The sequence below is a fragment of the Calliopsis andreniformis genome, chromosome 6 (assembly GCF_051401765.1).
Source record: "Calliopsis andreniformis isolate RMS-2024a chromosome 6, iyCalAndr_principal, whole genome shotgun sequence".
Classification (NCBI taxonomy): Eukaryota; Metazoa; Arthropoda; class Insecta; order Hymenoptera; family Andrenidae; genus Calliopsis; species Calliopsis andreniformis.
Genome location: NC_135067.1, coordinates 21,868,761 through 21,890,230, shown reverse-complemented (window position 1 = coordinate 21,890,230; position 21,470 = coordinate 21,868,761). Strand labels below are relative to the sequence as shown.

At 40.0% G+C, this 21,470-nt stretch overlaps 2 protein-coding genes and 1 non-coding gene across 3 annotated transcripts; all 3 read right to left on the bottom strand.

The window, feature by feature from the left end:
* Positions 1-198: 198 nt before the first annotated feature.
* Positions 199-3,106, bottom strand: Fer3hch (Ferritin 3 heavy chain homologue). The gene is made up of 9 exons (XM_076379753.1): positions 2,875-3,106; positions 2,485-2,709; positions 1,863-2,045; positions 1,614-1,711; positions 1,425-1,472; positions 1,321-1,374; positions 972-1,224; positions 709-900; positions 199-630 (listed from the first exon to the last, which is right to left on the bottom strand). Exons 1-9 carry the CDS (start codon positions 2,971-2,973, stop codon positions 346-348), a joined length of 1,437 nt encoding a protein of 478 aa, XP_076235868.1. The 5' UTR covers positions 2,974-3,106; the 3' UTR covers positions 199-345.
* On the bottom strand, positions 2,171-2,242 carry Trnaa-cgc (transfer RNA alanine (anticodon CGC)). The gene has a single exon. It is a non-coding gene; the product is annotated as a tRNA-Ala (tRNA).
* An 11,510-nt stretch (positions 3,107-14,616) lies between the features above and the next one.
* Positions 14,617-15,129, bottom strand: LOC143180193 (uncharacterized). The gene is made up of 3 exons (XM_076379752.1): positions 15,032-15,129; positions 14,837-14,923; positions 14,617-14,746 (listed from the first exon to the last, which is right to left on the bottom strand). The coding sequence occupies exons 1-3, from the start codon at positions 15,127-15,129 to the stop codon at positions 14,617-14,619; spliced, it is 315 nt and encodes a 104-aa protein (XP_076235867.1).
* Positions 15,130-21,470: the final 6,341 nt, after the last annotated feature.

Below are 21,470 nucleotides of genomic sequence, written 5' to 3'. Positions count from 1 at the left end.
TGAGTACGTTCTGAAATTGGTCTCTAGGATTTTACTAGAAATTGATAGAACATCCTGCAACGTAATGCCTAATTTTTGAACAAACTTAAATATTTTAATAATTTAATCGTTTGTAAATCCGTCTTATCATCCAAGACAGTAAACAACAAAAATATTTATATCCATTGATTTATTTATAAGGTTTTTTTTAATATACATTTCACATTTTTAATTAACTTACATTTGTATATAATATTTTCTACAAAAAAAGGAATGCAAAGAATATTATCAAAATACATTTTAAAAAAGTATTCTCATACATATGTGTGTGTATATAGAAGCACGTTGGTGTATAAGAAGCAGAAGCTACTTGTCAGGTTCCCTTGGACGCAATTTAGTGCGCAGAACGTTAAATTTCGGTATGATGTGATTATCGAGTAAATCCTTGTCGAACATGAATCGTGCTAACGCGTAATCACCAATTCCAGAAAGAACAGCCACGAATCTTCCCATTTCATTGACACTCTTCATTTGGTCTTCCATAAAACCGGTAATTATGAAGTCACTTGCATTTAAATCACCATGTTTTTCCGCCACGGCGTTTGCTGCTACTAGTCTTTCGCTTATTTCGACTTCTAAGTCCAACGCCGTCTAAATAAAATCACCGAATAATAGCGATAATCCAATAGAATGTACTATAATTAATATTATTAAAGACTATATCGTTACTTTAAAAGCGTATAGTGGGCATTTCCAATCTTGGTCGGTAGGATGCAGTATCGGGCATAAAGCAACGTGCCCCCCACGCATTTGAATATAATTTAAAAACCTAAGAGCGTGCTCGTGTTCCTCATGATGCATTTGTATGAAAAATGACTCGCAACCGGGTAACGCTACGTCAGCACGCCCAAAATATGCAGCCTACAGGAAAAAACTCACATAAGGAAAAAATGTATTAGCGCAAATACGCTGCATGTGCATTTTTATCTTACCATAGAGAGATAATGATAGAAAGCTTTTAATTCTGCATTTATTTGCTCGTTGAAAATAGTTTCGGTTTCCTCGTGAAATTTAAAACTAGCTGGTTTTTCACTCGGCCATTTCATTGGTTTATCGATACAAACTTTGTCGGATTTATTGCATTTATTATCGGTATCACAAGTGGAGTAGAATTTCCCAGGTAACGCCCCCAAATTAGGCTTCCTCGGTTTGCAAATGATCTCAAACAGCTGTGATTTGCGCGTTCTCGAAAAAGATCAGTTATTTTTGCAAATTTTAATTGTAAAATTTGTAATTTTTATCGTCATAGTAGTTTTTTTATTCCGTGAAATAGAAACTTACTTTCTGTGAGATATGCTTCGAACATGCTGACGCAATGTATGGACAAAAATTTTTCTGTGGAACAACAACCTCAACATATTTGCATTTAATTACTTACAATTTACATCGACATTTCATATGACGTTAGAGACATGTTAACAACAGAATTTATTCTTGAACAAGGTTAATAGCATTTTGGTGTAAATGTCAAGGCGCAGATTCGCAATTTTTTTTCAGCGGTAGTATTGAGAGAAATAGAAATCGTGTATGTATTTACAATAATTATCGACCTTTATTGCGATTAAAGTTAGCACAATGGTATGCCATACATGTTTATCATACTCGCTAAAATATTTGAAGCGATGGAGTTAGTTTGAAATTGACGTTCTGCAATTTTACTCGTAAAATCTATCTAAAATGACACAGAAGTTGACGATTCTGCTAGAATTAGCAATTAGAATTCGTATTAATGCACAGTTTCTTATTTTTGTCGTTTCTTGCATCATTTATCGATGTACGATTCGTTTATGCCTTGTAATATATTCTTCTTTCTTGCAATTTTAATCTCTGAGTTCTCTATCGAAGACATATACGCCAAGGCCTTCACCAACTCGTTGTAAGTTCGTTACATGATCAGCAATCTCTTTAATAGCATCCACTTGCTCTTGTAAGTACTCGGTCTCCAGAAAATCTAAGAAGTTCGGGTCGTTGTGCACCGATGCTAATGCATGTAACTCCAAAAGGCTCTGAAATATAATTAGAATGTTTAAAAAAAAAAAAATACTTATTTCATCAAAAAGGCTGTAACATAGTCATATAATATTGATATGATAAATTAATGAAGAAAAAAATATATAAAAAAAAACTGTTTTGGAGGAGCTGGGATTTGAACCCAGGACTTTCCGCATGCGAAGCGGACACTCTACCACTGAGTTACACCCCCAGTTGAATGTAGACTCTCTAAAAATGTATTTATGGTCACGTTGAAGTAAACCTTGAAAACATTAGGCTACTTCTGTTGTTCAAATTAGCGAATAGAGTCTAATTAGAAGTGCCTTGCGGAATGCATGCAAGTAATATGATCACAAAATAGGTACGTACATACATATTTTCTACGCGTTTAAAATAAATGTTACTTAATAACAACGATTTCTATGACTGAAATGCAATTTCGTATTTACTCACCTTGTTAACTTTTTTTTCTAATACGAGTGCTTCCTCCATGGCATCCTTAGCACTAATCCAGTCACTCTTTGGCGGGCTTTCGATATGAGTTAGAACAATGTTTCCCCCTCTCTTGTTTTGATAAGTCATAAATTTCGTGGCGTGTTCTCTTTCCTCGTCAGAAGCTTTTTTAAAGTATTTGTGAATTCCGGGCAATGCGACATCGCTTCTGTCAAAATAGTAAGCCTGAAAGAAAGTGACGGTGACAGGCGAAAGTGTGGTCAACAATTAGAAGGCATGACAAAAAGACGAAAGAATGGGAGAATGATTTTTCTTTATTAAAAAAGTGGTCTTCACAAAAGGTTATCCGCATTTAAAAATAGACACTCAATGATCGATACGTCGACTAACCATAGACAGATAGACATAACTCGCGTATAGTTCTAAATTGATTTGCTTGTTGAGAGCCTGCTCGCATTCCTCGTGAAAATTCTGCCTGACCAGACTCATAATATACTCCGTGAAGATTGAATTTCGTCGAAGAGAAAACGTAAATACGAAAAGGCACAGAATCGCGACTGACACTGAGTTTCTTGGTAGGTTTACAACGCATATAAGAGAACCATGATCTGACCTGCGCTTTCAAAACATGCTGCACTGAGTGTGCATGTGTAGGCAAGCGGGATTCAATTGTGACGCACGCAAGCGCGCAAATCTCTTATCGAAATTCTGAGTTTAAATACATGACCTTGAGGGAGAAAAAAAGCAAATAAAGATTAGAAATGAAATACATTATTTCAGACCGATAGCTTCTGTAATAAAAAATCTTTAATTATGGCTGAATATATTAATTCGTGATCATTTTACAATGTTCCTTTCAGTGTAAAAGCATTTTTTAGTGGTTCTTATTTTAAGTCATTTTCAACCGCTGTAACTTAGTGGACAGAATAATTTTTTATTTATTTAGTTTAGGTGGGCTTCGAAATGTAAAGTATTCAGTATTGTGAGCTCTAGATACACACCTGTGTGTATATGCATATATGTTGTGTACGACATGCAACTCGTGCAAGACGTGCTTTTGAAGTCCTTAATTGGAATATTTCCTTCTAAATGTAAAATGTTGCATTTCTTCTGCTTGTGTCTGAAATGTTGTCAGATGTAGCTGTTTAATGTGGGTGTAAAAATATTCGTGTTTCATGTAAATATTAGTATAAGTATAGTATACGAGAAAAGATAGGTTAGGTTGGACATTCAAGATATGCAAACATGCAGTATGCAATGTGATTTTATTCAATGTGACCTGTACATTATATTGCCAAAATTATTTAAGTAATTTAATTTTATTAAAAAATGTTATAGAGCAATTATTCCATTACGTGAGAAGATTGATCATTTTTCACAGATAAATTGTAAAGAATAACTAGTTATGGAAAGATCAGAAGTACTGTATGGGAATGGATACAAATATTTTAATGGAGTAATAGTAATGTGTTGAAATTATCAGTGTTCCACAGAATTTTTTACAATAATTGTGTAATAGGATATATGTAAAGTTAAGGTATAGCTCTTCTAATAAAAGATTAAGGTATAATTAATGTTTTGATATATTTATGAAAGAATAAAAGTATAAGCCCGCTAAGTATTTTGTTAGGAGTTTTTCTTTTACTGTAATTTATCATTAACTATTGTAGTATAGTACAGTTATTATAGTATAGTATAATATATTCTCAACAATTGTTATAACTTTAACAAGAAAGAAGTACCCAAGGTATAATAAAAAATACTCCTTTCCTTAACACTCTATATTTGCATTTTTAAGTAATATTTAACAACAACATTTTTCAATCAATTTCTCTACATTAAAAGTGATATTTTTTACTGTGTTTCTCATTTGTAATGTCGAATATCTAAGTGAAAAATGAGGACAATAAACGTCGATAGAGTTTTCGCAACATATTGACATGCGATGTGGTGTTCGCTTCAAGGAGCTAGAACTGATATTTCGTCAGGGTATAGATTTCATTCCGTCGATGATGTTCCATGGAAGCCCCATCATAGCCGCTGTCACACGCACAAGAGTCTTATGTCTAATCTTGTGCAGTGGCCAGCAGCTGCACTAGGGTCCATATACGTTGACTCTTCTTCTTTCCGCGATCCAATCTTTTTTTGAATCTTACGCATTCTTCGAGACCGCTGTCATTTCAGAAGAAACAGCAGACGAAATGAGAATGAATCGCTAAAGAGACTAAAACGACTTCTGTATTTTTCTGTCTGTAATTTAGAACCTAGATGTTGTGATTTACGACACATTCAGAAAAATCTAATCGATATGGTATGCTTTTATGATGGTTATTTGATGTCACTTTTGCTGTTAAGAGTAGTACAAAAGTGGGATACCAAGTAGTCAAGTATGTATAGGTGTCGTGAATGAATGAGTAGAGTGCTGTTTGATCTAGCATCGTCTTTCTGCTATGTACAACGATGCGCTCTATTTTCCTCCGTGTTCGACGTCGTGGCTAGTCTTGCATTGTGCGCTAAATATTTCAAAGATCAATTCAACCACTTCAGAAGGAACAGATCGACATTTTTTTGTGTTTTCTGTGTTTTTTTTTGGAAATATTATTGAAATCGCCTTCTAGACTACCATTTCAAAATGTAGTGGTTCATTTCAATACGATTTGTGTCTCTGCAATTTGAAAGTTTCTACTGGTCACTGTGCAGGAAGATTGCGGTGCATTAAAGCATAAGAGAAGTAGGTATATCCGTACCAAGATAAGCTGTGGGGATCGGACATCTGGCGGTTCTATAGAGTTGATAGGATAATTCGATTCGAATACAAAATTCAACGTCTTCGATTTTCCTACCTCTACGTCTCTACGATGAACTTACCGTAGTAAGTTGTACACGCCGAGGCTCCTCTTCCATTCGTTCGAAAGTTACACTACATCGAAAGCGATCGAGTTCAATTTCGAGTGATCGTTTCAGCGACTACCAAAGTTTGATCCTCTCCACTGAAGATCGAGGTATCGCATTCTTTGAATCGTTTCTTTTAGAATCGTGAATATCACGGTAACAAGTGTCCTCCAAACATAGAGTTCTAGTACTTCAGAACCTCTAATGATGCTTTTAGTTTTGCTAGTTCCTCGAAAGTGTTCTCTCTAAAAGCATCCAGAGGCTCAATCATTCTGATACCAAATGATACATCTCCCTGATGCAGGGACGTTCACACAAACGCATCAATCATCGTACACCTCTCAGGTCCAGGTACATGCCGCCACTCACTTCGTCAGTCTTCTACGATTTATCCACGCGAAATGTCAGAATTTCAGTCCCTCCAAGAGTACGGTTTGTCTTCACCGAGTTCTTGTTCGCTCTCGATGGATAAATGCCGAGCAGGACTCGCAGGTAAATCGCACTTGATCGATGTTCCCTTCGAATAGTTTCCCATATCACTACGCGATCGATGCTAGACGCAAGTTAATAAAAAATGATCGCACTGCTGTCCATGTTCCGAGCACAACTGCCGATATCTTCTTAGTTCACCCTTGGTTATATACCAGGACACCACGTGGTCATCTAATCCATCGACCAATGACGGGGTGGTTTTAGGCTGCACTGGCCAATGAACGGTTCCCTTTAAGGCCACAAGACACGTGTTTCTTGGGAAATAAGGGCACAGGCATTACGAACGAAATCGTATTTGCGTTACCGAAGTTGGACGATCGAATAGCAGACGGTACGGTTTGCTTGCTTAGCTTTTCTTCTATGCGAATGCTCTCGTTTTACCTGATGTTCGCCCGATAACAAGGCGATGTCATTTAATCTAATCTTCCAGCATTCTTTGGACTTTCGTTGCGATACCGTTTCTTCTTTCGAAGTTTGTTATTTTGATAATACTTCGTTCTTCTGGATGACAATCTCTTTGTCGCGTTAAGAATCGTCATTCTGTGACATTTGCATCATCGAATTGGTACCCATCTCGGTACATTCTTCGTCACTTTGGGTTATTCAAATGAAATGTTTGAATACTGTGTTTCGGGTTAAATAACATACAATTTTCCACTCAGTTTCACGTTTTCGGGAATTTTATGTAATACTTTTTACGATTACGTAAATGTTTCGTTATGTAAGTTCACCCTGTGACCTGGCTATTGCTGCTTATTGTCTGTGCTTCTATTAGTGGTAGTGTTTAATGATATTGGGAAGAAGTGAATCCTTAAAACGTACCTCACATACAGACATACTGTTACAAAGTAGCCCTTTGCTTAAATAGCTGGATTTGATATCAAGACGACCTAATTTTTATATTTTGCTTCATATTATTTTTCTTCCTTTATATTTTATAACTCTAGCATCTTAATTTATTCTGTTTCTGCCTCTTTTCTCTATTTCGATCGAATTTTCTGTGCTTCAACAGTGCTGCTAGTCGTAGATCTTCGAATCCTTCTATCAAATATAATCGACAGGGTAGCTGTCATCGGTAAAACTTACCAAATTCGATCATCGATCGATCTAAACTGACGTAATCGCGTACATACAGTAAATCTAAAGGGAATATCAACGCAGACTGTCGCCAACTTCTGCGGCTTCCCGCGAAGGAGGTCAGGTGATAAAGGACACGAGATACGTCGTTGCCGTGTGAGAATCGTTCGTGTTAGCTTCATTGCCAACCCAAGTTGATCGAGAATAACGTGTTTTAAAGACTTTTCAAAGACTGGCGGAGGTTGAACGTCTAAAGAAGCGTGCATAGGGAACATCGATGCAAGGTGAAAGCGCATAGTGCTTGAGATGCAATCTTTTTCCATCATTTCTGTTCTCTGGGATATCGTGACAAGGCGAGAAAATACCGACGAAGAGGAAATTTCAAAATTATTCAATATTTTCAGAGACTATACTCTACAGGTTCCATTAAGAATAATTTGAAAACGATCTGAAAGGGTACATTGATTCCCTCAGGATCATCATTTAACGATTAGCAATTGATTAATAGTTCTCTCGTTGAACCCTCCGTTATAATTTGAAACTCTGAAGAGGGTAGTTTTGTCAGTGAAGAAGCTCGACCTGTAATAAGGGTGGAATGCGAGAAGCGGATGAAGATGAGGAGCCATCGAGCCAACCTTACGCCCCTGCCGAGACAATGCCAACGAGGAAAAAGAGAAAGAGGACGGAGATGGCGGGGGGTAACACTAGCCGAGTAAGCTGAACACTTTTCAGGATTCAGGGCTTAGCACCCCCAGATCCTCAGGCTTCACGTCTGCCTGGCCCAACCTGCGACTCCTCCACTGACTCCGACGATGTCCGCTTGTCCCGTTTTTCTGCTACTCTTCCGCAACCAACAGCTTCCTTCTAATTATATTGTTCAAGCAAAGTGTTTATTGTCGAGTCAAAGTCAAGAAAAATTGCTAGGCATGCAGCGAAAATATGTGGAACTGTTACTCAAGCTTCAGCTTTCTATTTCCAAAAGTTCTAAGACAGTCATGCATTGGCAGTTGCATACTCCTTGCTTCGAGACTCACCAAGTGGTCTTCAACTCCGATGATCTTCATTGCTGATCCTTTGGTCTTGATAGAAGGATGTATGTGTTTCTCCTGCGTTGGTATAGTATCGGCTCGTTGATCATATAGGTACCCACCTTAAGTTTATGTCATATTTCATAAGCAATTTTATAATGAAATAAGACAGAAACATAAGACGGCTTTCCTATGTTACGTTGATTCCTTCGCGAAGAACTTCTTCCTCTTGATGGTTGCAACGAAGAGATTGTAATCTTGAAATTAGCTAATAGGTGCTGAGAAGGAATGAAGTTTTCTGTCTGTCGAAAAATAATGCTACTGACGCCATTGTAGGAAGAATTTGTCATGCGATATAGTGCGCGGGCAAGCGACCACCGCAGTGTCAGATTGGTGTTATGTGTCAGAAGGGTGGACATCAGTTAGGATTTCAAACGGAGCCCTTCTACCAAGGCGTCTGACTTCTTTTCTTGTCTGTTTTTAGTTGTTTTAATATGTTTTTGTTTGTTTCAATAAGAAGGTTTCAGGAATTAGTCGTAGAACTTGTTTGAGAGGCTTCGCCGTTCTGCGAGTTGAGCTGTACTTTTTTTAATAATTTTAATGGTTGAAATAGTTGTGTAAGGTCTAGTAAATTTTGTTCGATGATAACATTTACTAAATAGGAAAAGATAATAGGTGCAAGCAGAGGGAAACAAGACCTTCAGATGCTCTAATTAAGGGAATCACCTCTAAGCGAATTTGTGTCAATATTGTTACCGATTAGGTGAAAAGAAATACATTTAAAAAGAAGGGTGTAAGGTGTATAGAGAAACATAGACAGTTGCATACGTATGTATGCACGTGAAGTTGCATAAGAAGCCTTAAATCTGCTTGAGGTAAACGGGATTAATCTCATCCGCCCCACGCGAAGCCTTGTCAATCTCATTGGCGTAGAAAAATAGAGTTCTTCTGTGAATTAAAATTTTTTTTTGACTCTAACGAGATTCCAGTCTTCGTTTTTATGACTTCCAGCTTTTCGAAATGTTAGAATGTAAAGCAAATATTTTTAGTAATTCTAAATTATTGTAATATTTGAAGACTACTGTGGAAACAAAAGCAGAATCTTGTTACTTAATTCTGATGCTTAAAAAATAACTACTGAATATTTTCATATACAATTATAGATTAATTGTACATTTAAGTAAGTACATTGAACAAAAGTGGTGCATAAGGTATGTAGTGTAATAGAAATAATGATTCGTGTAAGAAAATATTCATGATAAGGTGTTGCTGAAAGATAAATAGATGGCAAGTAGTAGAAAATGGTGTCTAATCAGACATGCAAGCAAGATCCATTCTATAAAAGTCAATTAGTGTTTCATTGTCTCCATTGTAACAAATAAATCCTAGATGGTTTGAGCACATAATTATTAAAAATATTTCTTATAAAACATACATAGTACCAAAAGAAAACTATTTGATAAATAATATTTTCTCTGAATATACTTCAATATAGTCATTTGTAGTACTAGACAATAGTTGATTATTACAACAAAATACAGTTGTTGTACTAGAATGAGGGTAGTGGTGTATGCTAATCATAATCTTAATAAAATTTTTTTGGTACAATAAGTAGTGTTAATTTTCTGATTGCTTACAATGTCGTCCGACGGCATTCCGTGGCTCACAGAATTTTGCAGGGTGTTTCATGACCTTTCGTAATCACAAATCTCGACTTTAACTATTAATTTTTCCCGAAATTGTAAGCAGATGACTGTGGAACACTGACACTGTTGCATCTGTCAAAACAACTTGTCAGTTTCTCAAAGTTTAACCTGCCATCTGGTACCCAACGGGAATACCAATTGAATGGTTTGATTTATGAAGATTTTGAACCTTTTCAATGTATGAAATTTCAGTAAAAAAAGTCTGTAGTATATAAAATTATGTGCACTCTTTTTTCTGATCATGCAATTTGAAATATATTTATTTGATATTGATATATTAAGTTAAGATCTTAAAAATATGCATGCTTATAAATTTTTCTCTAGAAAATAAGAGTGAGAGAAATTTCACATATTGTAGATTCTTTACTTACCGTAATCTTCTTATTGTAATACTTACAACTGATATTCATGAAAAGGGAATACACTTCACCGTGTTACAAAACTGTTCAGATAATATTTATTTTACATTACTAAAAATGCAATGTGTGTATTACATTAAAGGTCTTTCATGAACTACCTTGATAATAAGAACCAAAAATCACTAGGTTTGCAGATGAAAAATTCTTTTTCTTAACGCTGCTTCTACAATAAGAGTGACCGTAGCGTTATTAGTATTCCTTTCTAAGTATTAAAAAGGTGGAGCTGATTTGTAGTTAATTTTTTAAATAGTATCATTGCTTAAAATTCCATTATAAATATACAGGATTTTTAAAAACAAAAAGTGGCAGACTAAAATTCAAGTACGGCGCGTCCATGTACATGAGGGGCCTGGCCTACAGTAGAGTAGTTCTGTGCTCGGTCAGACAACGCTCACAGCGCGTCGTCACTGCTTCGCTCATCGAGTAACAAAGTCTTGCACAACGTGGACGAGAGAACCTACCCTGTCTTCAACTCACTGTTATCAGTTTTACCAGTGGTCACCAAACCACCTGTTTCCCTTACCAACCCTTACGTTACTCTTACCATTACACCTTGCTTTTATCGACCTACCTCGGTACTGCAGTTCCTTGCATCGCTACTGGCTAGTTCCAACCCCTTAATATATTACGTCATTCGATGCTACATATTGGCTCTATCTAAATCAAATTTTTTTAATATAATCAACGAACTCAATTGGAAAAACAATTTATAAAATTCTCGGTAAAAAATAAATTTCAAATATTTCGATAACAAAAATTTCTCGATACACCCTCGTGTCTACTCAAGTACTCGTATATTTAGAAAAAAATATGCGAATCGTTATTTTAAATAATAATGTCAATTGGTGCTGAAAGTTGGTGACGTAGATATTTTATGACGTCAAAGAAAAGTGTGATGAAAGTGAAGTGTATCAGGGTAGTGAACCCGTTTCAATGCGAGTCACAAAGAGGGAGGCCTTCAGAGCCGAGAAACTGGGGCAAAAAAGAGTAAAAAAGACTGAGGGTTAGAGAGGAATTTTTATGCTTCGATTACAAACATTTTTGACGTCACAACAAGTTGAATATAAGGGAAATTGGGATTGGCTGCTGTTATTGTTTTACAAGTGGCCTTTCATTAATGGAATATTAATGGCAAAGTAGTATCGAAAACTGAAATGAAATTTCCATGTTGTTATAAATAGGCTGAGCTTGCAGGCGTATTCTAAAGGTCAATTAACATAGTGGAACGTGCAAAAGCTATAGACCAATAGCTCTTTAAAGACCAAACAATATTCTGCTTTGTATAGTTCAGATAGAAGCTGTTGTTTTCAACGAAGTCAAACCTATCCATTTTTGGAATCGAAATTAACTACATTTTAGCTTTAGTATCTGAACAAAAGGACCCACAGTTATTTCCTTTCTCGCGTTTAGAGCAGAACATCTTTACGTGGCGCGCGTTGAGGTCGTTCATCGGGGGTGGTTCTATAAATAGCGTACCGCGTACTATATAGGTATTCGGGTCAGTGGAAGGCAAGCCAAGGGCGGTCTGTTCAAGATTTGCGACGACGCACAGTTCTTTTTTAATTTGCGTTTAGTTTCACCTCAACTAACTGAACGATGTCAAAGAATCTTCCAACACACAAATGCGGATATTTTGAGAAATAAACATTTCCTAAAATATGATGGCTTTCTGTGCTTTGCAAGGAAGGTTTGTGCTCTAAAAACATGAAAATTCCAGCGACTTACCTTCGAGTACGATACGATCAATGAAAAATGCAAAGTCGTTGCAAGGGTTGCACGAGCGATACTCTCGAATTCAGGGGACCATTGTTCGCAGAAGATGCTGTGCGAAACATTTAAGGCTTAGCTGCCGAACGAAGATGAAGAGCACCCTGTATCTTTTCAACGAAAGAACTTAAGGAGACACCTCGAAGATCTTGCGAGTTGACCCAGTTTCTCCCATGAACGCGTATCCCATTGACCCAAGATGGTTGCCAGGCAACAGCACACCATGGGTCTTCGATATTTTGGCAAGAGTGCAACGGCTTCAATCTCTGATCAGACTCGATGTCCCTTTTGGTCACACTAGCTCCTGCTCGTTAACACGAAGGGAGCAAGAAAAAATAGATAGTTTCTGCCACCATGAATTAAACCGAGGAAGAAGTGGAAGTGTATCTACTGATCTGACAGTTGATTCGTCGAAGTTAAAAATCACTGAGACACACAGTTCTTCTCGAGTCCGTAATGCACACTGACAACATTCATCAATGAGTCCGATCACGTTCTTCTAGAGCCGGATGCAGCTTTGCGTCCTTGAAAGAAGACCGAAAGTGGTTACTGAAATCGTAGGCTGCTCAGCAGGATGTGCACTCTGTTTGTCATCTCGCTCTCTCGCAATCAGTCTGATCACATCCCTTTTCACTCAACCCCTTCCTGTCTCTCTCTCAGTCACTCACTCACTCTCTCTCTCTCTCTCTCTCTCTCTCTCTCTCTCTCTCTCTCTCTCTCTCTCTCTCTCCCTTTCCCGTTCTCTCTTTCCCTATTTCAGATGCGTGTCGTTACCGTAACGCTTGGTGGGGAGAGATTGTGAATGACGCAAGTCATGGGAAATCTGGGTCACCGGGTCATGCTACTCCATCCCCTGTGAGCTCCTCTTCAATGGGGCTTTATTTATGAAACTCGATGTCACACAACCGAAGATGTACCTACGAAGGGAATGAGCTGTGTGATCGAAGGAGATCGAGAACGAGCCAGGTCCGTGTGTGCAGATCTTCACAAGTGTCTGATCACTCACGGTACGTTTTCACTCGCGAGCCACGCTGACAAGATAAGACACTTCGGGCTGCCTGGAAGCAATTCTCTACTCGATCGAAGACCAAATTACCCTCCTCTATGCATCGCTGAAATCCGTTCCCTTTGCAAAGTCTGTTTGCGCAAATGTTGGTAGCGGTATCGGTCTTGCTTCCGAGTGATCAGAAACGAGGGAATATCTACTGCACGTTGATGATCGAAGTCGTAATGCTGGCGACATACCTACGAAGGAGCCAAATGGTCCCAGGGAAATTATCAGCGACACTATTTGGACTCGATGGAGTAGAGAAGATATTTTTACCGAACAGGATCGACCCGAGATAAATTTGCATGGTGCTGAACCAAGCACGAGGGAGTAAAAGAAGAGACGACGTAGAGATGGAGGAAGAGTAAGAAGTAGAGAAGCAGAAGCGGAAAGAGAAGAAATGAGAGGATGGTAAAGAAGGTGAAACGTACGGCGACCTCTCGATTCGCGCAGCCTTGGGAAACTGGGGCTTTGAACTGTCATGCACCATTTCCCGATGCCTATTGCAGCCAGCATGAGAAGAGTCAGGGGTAGGGGGTGCAAGCGCATGTAGAGAGTCAGCCCCTATGACGTCAGTGAGCAACCGACCAATCCTGTGCCTGCATTCTACTGACGTCATCACCTCCCCCCGAGGTGACGTGCATTCCAAGGAAAAGAGGGGTACAGAGGGTCGAGGCACAGGATTGTCGGGGGACAAAGGGGGTTGTTGGAAGGTGCAGGATGACGAGGATAAGTGGTGCACCATATTTTGATCGAATAAACGAGGCTAAACGGACGCCGCGAAAATTGCTTCTTCTTTTAAATAACGCGCGCTTTTTCCTACTACTGTGGGGGGTTGCTCTGACGTCGCTTTTCTGTAGAGGATTACTCTGACGCTATTATCACCTCACATTATAGTTTTCACTCAGAATCAAGAAAGGCACTGTCACGAACGATTAGAAAATCTATCTGAAAAGCTTCAAACATTGTGTTTTTTGCAGTAGGATTTTTAGTTCAAGGTCTTCATCGAATGTGTCACAGAAACTCTTTTCTTAATTGCAAATTCTAAAATGACGCAAATCGTCGGGTTACGAATCCACCCTTCCTTGATATGCAAATCTCGAGAAGTTTACGTAGCGCTATTAAAATGCCGGTTCACTCAATTGAATGCACCGGATGAAAACTAGGACAATGACGATAACTACTAGGGTTGTGTCACGCTTGTAGACTTGTTAATATTTTTATGAATATTTACGGTCAATTAATTAATCGACCGACGAATAACATTTAATGGACTCAGGCGACTGATTTTCTTCGGTTCTATGGAATGTGTTTACTGATCAAAATGACCTTTGCACTTACGATAGGTGAAAGTGCTCAAAGTTCGCGTTGAAAAGCTCTGGGGTAAAAGGGGAAGCCTTATGTGCAAACTGAGTTCATTTGCAATGATGAAAAGAAGAGGAAAGTCCTTGACTTTTATTCCTGGACTCGGGAATTCTTTAGAGGCGGACGAAAAAAGTCGCCGCGTTTCAAGTGAAAGCGAAAACTATGCGTGATGTCCTACCCATGGTCTTGTCTATCGGGAATTTTGCGTGGGCGTTTGTTTGGGTTCCGTCTAACCACGTGCTCGTTTGTCTAAATAGTTGCGTACTCTTGTCGAAAACGTTCTGTATTCAATTATCTAAAAAATTTCAGTCATATAAAAAAATGTTTCTAACGTCTGTTCAAAAAATTTGTTCGATTCGATAATTTCCGTAAACACAAATGACTAATTGAAATTGAGTCGTAGACACTAATACTTCCTCGAAACGAATTACTCGCAGTAATAATCTTGACGCGACAGTTCCATTGATTCTGAAACAAGTACCATCTAGTGCTGTTTACTTGTCCGGAAACAAAAAAATAACAGCTTCACAAAGTCGAGACGCACTACTTTCTACTTACAACTTCCTGCGACCGATGAAACCAACTGTACAATCGACAACTCTCGATATCCCCTTTTGTGACAGCGACAGTGTGCACTTTGGATCCCTTTAAATCTTTTCGTTGGGTTTTTTTGAGACTTCTTCTCTTCTTTGTCTCGTTGACAGTGTCTATCTATCGACGTATGAAATCTCTAACTTCTTTCGTAGCAATCACGATTCCTCTATCTCCTTTAAGGAAGATTCGCATTCCTGACGATCTAAAAATGAAATGATTCTATAATGCGTTGCCACGATAAACTTTAGAAGACACATAATAATCTATTTTCTAGAATGTTTGTATAAAATTCGGAAGTTTTCTGTGACAAAAGCTATGCAACTGTTAGCGAGAGCGAGGAGTTCGAAGGAGCGGGTCCAGCCTCGAATTCGCGCGTCTCAGTGATCGAGGCCGAACTGCAGTCAGGCTAAAGTCCGATGGAACTCGACGAGTTCCCACTCGGAGGCCGAGGCTGTCAGGTTTGAATGGAGCTAGCCCGCGATTGGTCGGTCGCTGATGACGTCACTGCATTGATTGTCCCGCGCACGCCGCACCACGTGGCCCTTCGAACGCTTCTCTCACCCCCTTAGCCCACTCTTTTCCTCCTTCTCTCTACCCTTCTTTTTACCCTCTCTCTTCTTCTACCTTGCCGTTTGGTTGAAAACTGCTTAGAAGAGGGTTGCTTTGCCAAGGGGATGGACGAGATTCTTGCTGGAATCTGTCTTGCGTCTGGTCTCCGACATCAACCACTTAACGTCTGTCTTAAGTCTTCCCATTTTCCTTAGGGTTACTTGTTTCAAGCACATGCCTATCTTTCGAGTCCATTGAAGGGATGCACTGAGGAACGATTTGGCTTGTTCCACTTTCTTCTTTTCTCCAAGATGGTTAGGGATTGGATGATACGATAAATAGATGAGAGTGATCTTTAGAATTCATTTTTCAGTATTCAGAGGCAGTAAAGAATACAATAAGGAATTTCCTAATATTATACTTTTAAATAAATTAGCAGGATGTTTTGAAAAAGCGAAGAAAACTCCTCGCTCATTTTCCTATAAAGGTTTCCCGGGATGAAGGTCAGTGACGCCGTCGACCTTCCTAAATATTTTCCAATCGATAATCGGTCACCTTGTAACCATCCTCTTTTAACTCGTCACCGGATAAAGATTAAGGTCATATCGACCCCTATCGCGATTCGATCGTAACCACTTCTTACGCGAGGATCCCTCGTACCGGAGCCCGTACACCTAGCTGATGCTTGCCCTGAATGCCTAATTCGACGATTCCAAAAATAACTCGCCGGAGAAGCAGCCACGGTGGCGGCGGCGACACAACCACCACCACCACCCTTGATGCTCTTCTCCAGCAACCTCATTCACCCAGTTTTCTCCCCTGCTGCACTGTGCGCCGACCCTTCCTGCTGCGAGTCTGTCACGTACTCCCAGCGCAGTTGCTCCTCTCTGATCCTAATTATCTGAGCAAACTTCCTTCTCGTACTTATCCTTTTTTACAAACCCTTCAGATTTTATTTCCATTTTCCAGAAATTATGAAACGTTCATTTTTGTGATTCTGATTTTATGTCGAATTGTTAGGTCACTATAATCACATTTTATGTAAAAGGAAAAATGAGCTTTATATTGAAACATTTGTGAGTAGCAGTTCTGGGCATCCCCTGTCTCAGCGGAGGGTGTCCCCTTCTTGTGGCGCAGAGATGCTGGGAACTGCGAGGGAGAGAAAGGGATGGCCAGATATCCAGGCAGGCAACTGGGGGTTTCAGGTCGATGCACCCCTTCGCTCGCTTGCCAACGAGGGTTCGACGCCCTGCGTCGTCCCCTGACGTCATTCGAGCGCCCTGACCCTTTACCCCCCACTCCATCAGCTACGCCGGTACCGACGAAACGACGAGAGCTCGGCGGACCAAGTTTTCGTCCTTCGAAAACTGGATCCTTCAGCTCCTTCCTTTCGTGGCTTTAACTCTGACTTGTTTTTTAGGTCAGATTTTAGGTCGCGAAACGGGTCGATGTGATTTTTGATTGGTCCTCTCTCACCCCTTGTTTTCATTAGGGATATCCTATCTGCTCCGTTCGATCTTCCTCTCTGGGACAACCAGCTGATTTTTCTACTCGCCCCTGACTTTTCGTTGCTTGCAGTTGCGATCAAACTTTTGCTTCTCAGCTCCTTTTCCTTCTTTGCTCTTTCAATTTCGTAATATTCTTGTTAGTGAGTGAATTGTAAATGCGGTCTATGAATATTCTAAGAATGTAACACGTTCAAACACACGGAATTGCGTGTCAGAATGAATACGCGGTAGCGAGCCGATGCATTCTAGCCCCGAAGGCCGGATGAATTATCGCGACGTTTCCCTTGATCGCGATCGGAGCTTTCGTTGGCTGGGTCGTTGGAATTACGATCGGCGTGTTATCATGCCAATTCCGTGAAATTATACCGCAGCCTAATATTCTCATTGCGGTTTGCGGCACAGCCGTCAACTTGTCGGTGTCGGACAATGGTTGATTGCGATTTAGGAAATTTTTCTGTTCGACAATTACCTTCGAGAAGATTGCTTAATCTAAACTTATATGAGTTGCACCATTCAGTCAGCTTTGTCTGCTCACCTGACGACTTTCCACATCATCACTGGGATTCTTCTATCTGTTATAATTCATGATATAGGTCTCTAAAAGCTGTCAAAAGTTCAACTGTGAAACTAGTAATGACAAAATACTTTATCTATGACACGTGCATACCATAGAATTGTCTAAAAATATGTACGAGCCCCATTTAGCGCTTTGACTGCTAATCTCGACGTCCCGATTGTCCTGCGTTTATCGCTCGAATTTTCAATCGATGCCGCGAATTAATATTCTCAGTGGTGCAGTCGATAACCTGTCCCTGACGTAACGCCCACGCGGTGCAGTGGTGGGAATCGCCGGGGGGTTGGTCGAAGGGGTAGAAAACGCCGACGAGGGACGCGAGGGGCGGTCAACGAAACTGGGTCACTGGAGCTTCATTCACATTACGCGGCCATTCATGAGATTTGCCAACCGTTCGTTCGGCTTTCATGCTTTCGACGCATTTCTTGACTTTTCGGGAGCCCTCCTACCCTTGTTCACCGCATAGAACAGAGAGACATCAGTTCCCTTTTTCTGTTCGCTAATACGTGACACATCGATGACTTTTCCTGGCGTTTCCTGGGGTAACCGAACGGTACCGCGATAGTGGTACCCCCGGGACACCCAAACCTTTGCCTCGCTTTCTTTCCGTTCTATTCGACGGGATAATTAATCGTTTGCAAATGTTTGTTCGTTCTAGATTCACTCTTCTTTTGCTGGAATCTTCTGCTCGTTAGAAATTCTCTCAGGAAATAGTTACTTGTGATATGATCAGTTCAACTGACCGAGATACCATATCCAACTTCTAAAAATTCTCAGAAAAGAAACTGAAAAATGTCTAAAGTTATTGAAGTCCTCGAAATGAGACTCGTGAAATGAGATACGGATAACGATAGGGACCGATAAGTATAGAGGTGTGCTTTCCGTACGAATTTCAGGATCCTTGAGGTAGGTCAATGACGAGCGTCCCAGACCATAGGGCAACTCGGGAGTCCGTATCGTTCTTATCACTCGGATCCTGGCGATACTGGCCGAAATCGAGCCTCGTTATATCGGTAAGGAAGTTTTCGTCGAGGGAGGCGTGAGCAGGTTCGAGCCTCGACCAGGGAATTTCTCAATAAACTTTCGAAAGCGGCTTCTCAAGCGGCTCGGCTGGGTCTGCCCGACCTACTTTCGCCCGGGCAATGACGTCGGGTATGACGTCACGGGAGCGCAAACTGGGCCGTGGGGTCGTAGCACCCCTGTCGATTTCCCGTGGATACTTACCCCCTTGCTGGATAGCTCGATTCATTGAAAAAAAGAGACAGGATTTAATATGGTTATCAGCGTCGAGAGCAGCTATTGCTAGCTACTCCTGCATTTTGCCTCGTTACTGATTTATATCGCGATATTATACCTTCCCTCGCTTTTGTGAGTGTTTATCGATTGCGTTGTTTCCTCTTGTTATCGTTTTGATAATCTAATGCTAATCGCTAGTACTTTTAACCATTTCGTAGCACATTATGTGAGACAAATTATATGAAATATTTACTAAGCTGTTACAGTGCTATCTCGATATAGGCTCGTGATGTGAACTCAGGAGTTCAAAGAATATAGACAAATTATTTCTAGGTCCAAAGAATAATGCAAAGAGTCAATTGCTATCAAGGTTTTCTGTCTTGTTTCTTCTTCGAATTAATCCCTACGATCTTAGCAGGGAATACAGAAACAAGGACACGATGTCAGTATCGCCTGCTATTCTCTAGCACATTTAGGAATACCGTGTATTGGACGGTCGCCATGACTACTCTGAAAGACGTAATATATTTCCACGAAACATTCTTCTCTGAAATTGTAAGGGACGCCAGTGCACGTATGATGGGGAATTAAAGAAACGATTCACTCATCTGGCAGGATCGAAAGGGAGGATAAGATTTCCTGGTTCACGGTGTATTCAAACGCATCTCTGTAAAGATGGATTGAGACGAAGATGCATGAAAACGGGAAGCTTTCATATGAAGAGGAACTAGATCAGAAGCGTATAAGTTCCAGCGAAAGGAATGCTGGCAATAAGGATAATGCAATTGCTTCCTAAGTGATGCAACGGTTTTTTACCCGCTCGGAGAGCAGTTAATGCGTTTATCAGAAAAACTGAAGGGTCTGGTAGCGACCTCGTTTGATTTACAGAAACGCGGTGCAATCATTCCACCTGTATCGATATTTGCTCGTCAAAATTTGTCGGATAACCGCATTGCGGCCATATCGTGAGTCGAAAAGGGTAAAAATTTCCTTTGTTCAGTTTCTATTACTTAAAATCAATGCACCCTTGGTTTGAGTGGCGCAAAAGTGCAAGAATTTCAAGTTTACGGAAACGAGAAAAAATTGCCACTTGAAAGGTATTGGTGACCTTTGTCAGTCGTGGAACATCCCTTGTATACCTATAAACATACAATGACGAAGTCTGTAAACAGTGGACGTATATAAGAATCCCCTTGTCCCTCGATCGATTGCCAATATCGTTGTACCTCATCTCCTGAACCCCTAAAACGCTCCATCCTCATGGATTAACCTAACAGAGACTATCGACAATTTAGACGAACCCAACAAGAGCTTGTCAGAAATAATTTTTGAGAAACTTAACTACTGAGTCATTTTTTTAAAGGACTGCGTCTGCAGTGATTCATTCAATTATTACGAACACTTTGAAAGTACTTACTACTTACTTAAGGTTTGAGCAAGAGTGGAACTCACAATGATAACTCTTGCTTAAATTTCAAATAAATAATAATTTTGAAGTACTTATAATAATCTGGTGACCCACTGTAGATTTTCGTAGGACCCACGAAATGCATCGTTTCTAGATTCGTATCAGATAGACAGAAAGAGGCAAGCAAGAAAATAGTATGGTAGGGCACAGACAGGAATGAGGGAAGAAAAAGGGTGAGTCGATTCGGCGAGACTCGGCGGAGGGAAGGGGGTAGAGCAGGACGACAGGGTCGGTGGTTCAGCAGGCGACAGTGCTTGGAGAAAGAGGAAGAGGTGGTAAAAGCGGCGGCGAGAAAGGGGTGGTAGGTCGGCGATGGCTATTTTTGGAATGTGGGTCACCCATAAACCCCGGCTTATCCCGTGACGTCACGGGATCGTCGTCGTGGCAACAGGGACGCCGGGTTAATCACCCTTGGTTCAGAGCCACCCAACCACCCTCTCGCACCTAGTCCTTCCCGCGACTAGTCAATCTACCCCTCCAGAAACATACCTGTGTTGCTCCAGCTGGATGCTACGGTCTGTGCGTGCGTATCTTTATAAAACGAATTGATATATAAGCAGGAAAATTCCTGAGATACTTTCTGAAAGTGAGAACTTTGACTTTCCTTGTCTTTTAGTATTAGAATGGAGGAAACTTTTGAATGAGATTCATTCCAGGACGCATTTGCATTATTTATGAAATTGTACAATTACGATAGAATGCTAAATCAAATGATTTATAAGCCTTTTCAAAAATCCGCTCTGAAAACCATCAGAAAGTTCTACTTTCTGTTTCCTGTAATGGTATATTTGTATTCTAATGTATCTTTTCAATTAGTATTTCATTCTCATCTTTGAACTAATATATTTTACCACAAATAGCTTCTGCCATCTTTCGTAAACGAGCTGTACCGGTTGCCATTTCGTTGCGCAAGAAACTGGCATAGAGTTCTGTGTTATCACCGTCGGCTGCTCGTCCGACCAAGCGTCGATATACACTACTCGTCTGTGGGAACGGGCTATTCTACTTAACCCACTGCTTCCTACTTTAGCCGTGTGACTTTAACCCCAATAAATACCATCGCTCGGATGATGGTACGTAGAAGAATCTGGTTCCCGTAAATAGATCGGTCACTTTTTATAGAATTCAAAATGTTTTTCTGAATTTTCTATGTTTAGGTCTCCTTTGACACATTAACAGCCTTGTATCAGTCACCCTCGCATAGGTAGACTCTTAGAAAGTTCTGCATCTATTTGAAACTAACTCAAAAAATGATTTTTTAGT

Bases quoted from the DNA above. Each gene is read 5' to 3' on its own strand.
- LOC143180193 (XM_076379752.1), bottom strand. From the start codon at position 15,129: ATGTGTCTTCTAAAGTTTATCGTGGCAACGCATTATAGAATCATTTCA. The intron at 14,924-15,031 runs GTGATTGCTACG...AAAGATTTAAAG, and splicing joins TTAAAGGAGATAGAGGAATC to GGATCCAAAGTGCACACTGT. The intron at 14,747-14,836 runs GTAAGTAGAAAG...TACTTGTTTCAG, and splicing joins TTCATCGGTCGCAGGAAGTT to AATCAATGGAACTGTCGCGT.
- Fer3hch (XM_076379753.1), bottom strand. From the start codon at position 2,973: ATGAGTCTGGTCAGGCAGAATTTTCACGAGGAATGCGAGCAGGCTCTC. The intron at 2,046-2,484 runs GTGAGTAAATAC...ATTATATTTCAG, and splicing joins TAGAAAAAAAAGTTAACAAG to AGCCTTTTGGAGTTACATGC. The intron at 1,473-1,613 runs GTGCTAACTTTA...ACCTTGTTCAAG, and splicing joins AACATGTATGGCATACCATT to AATAAATTCTGTTGTTAACA.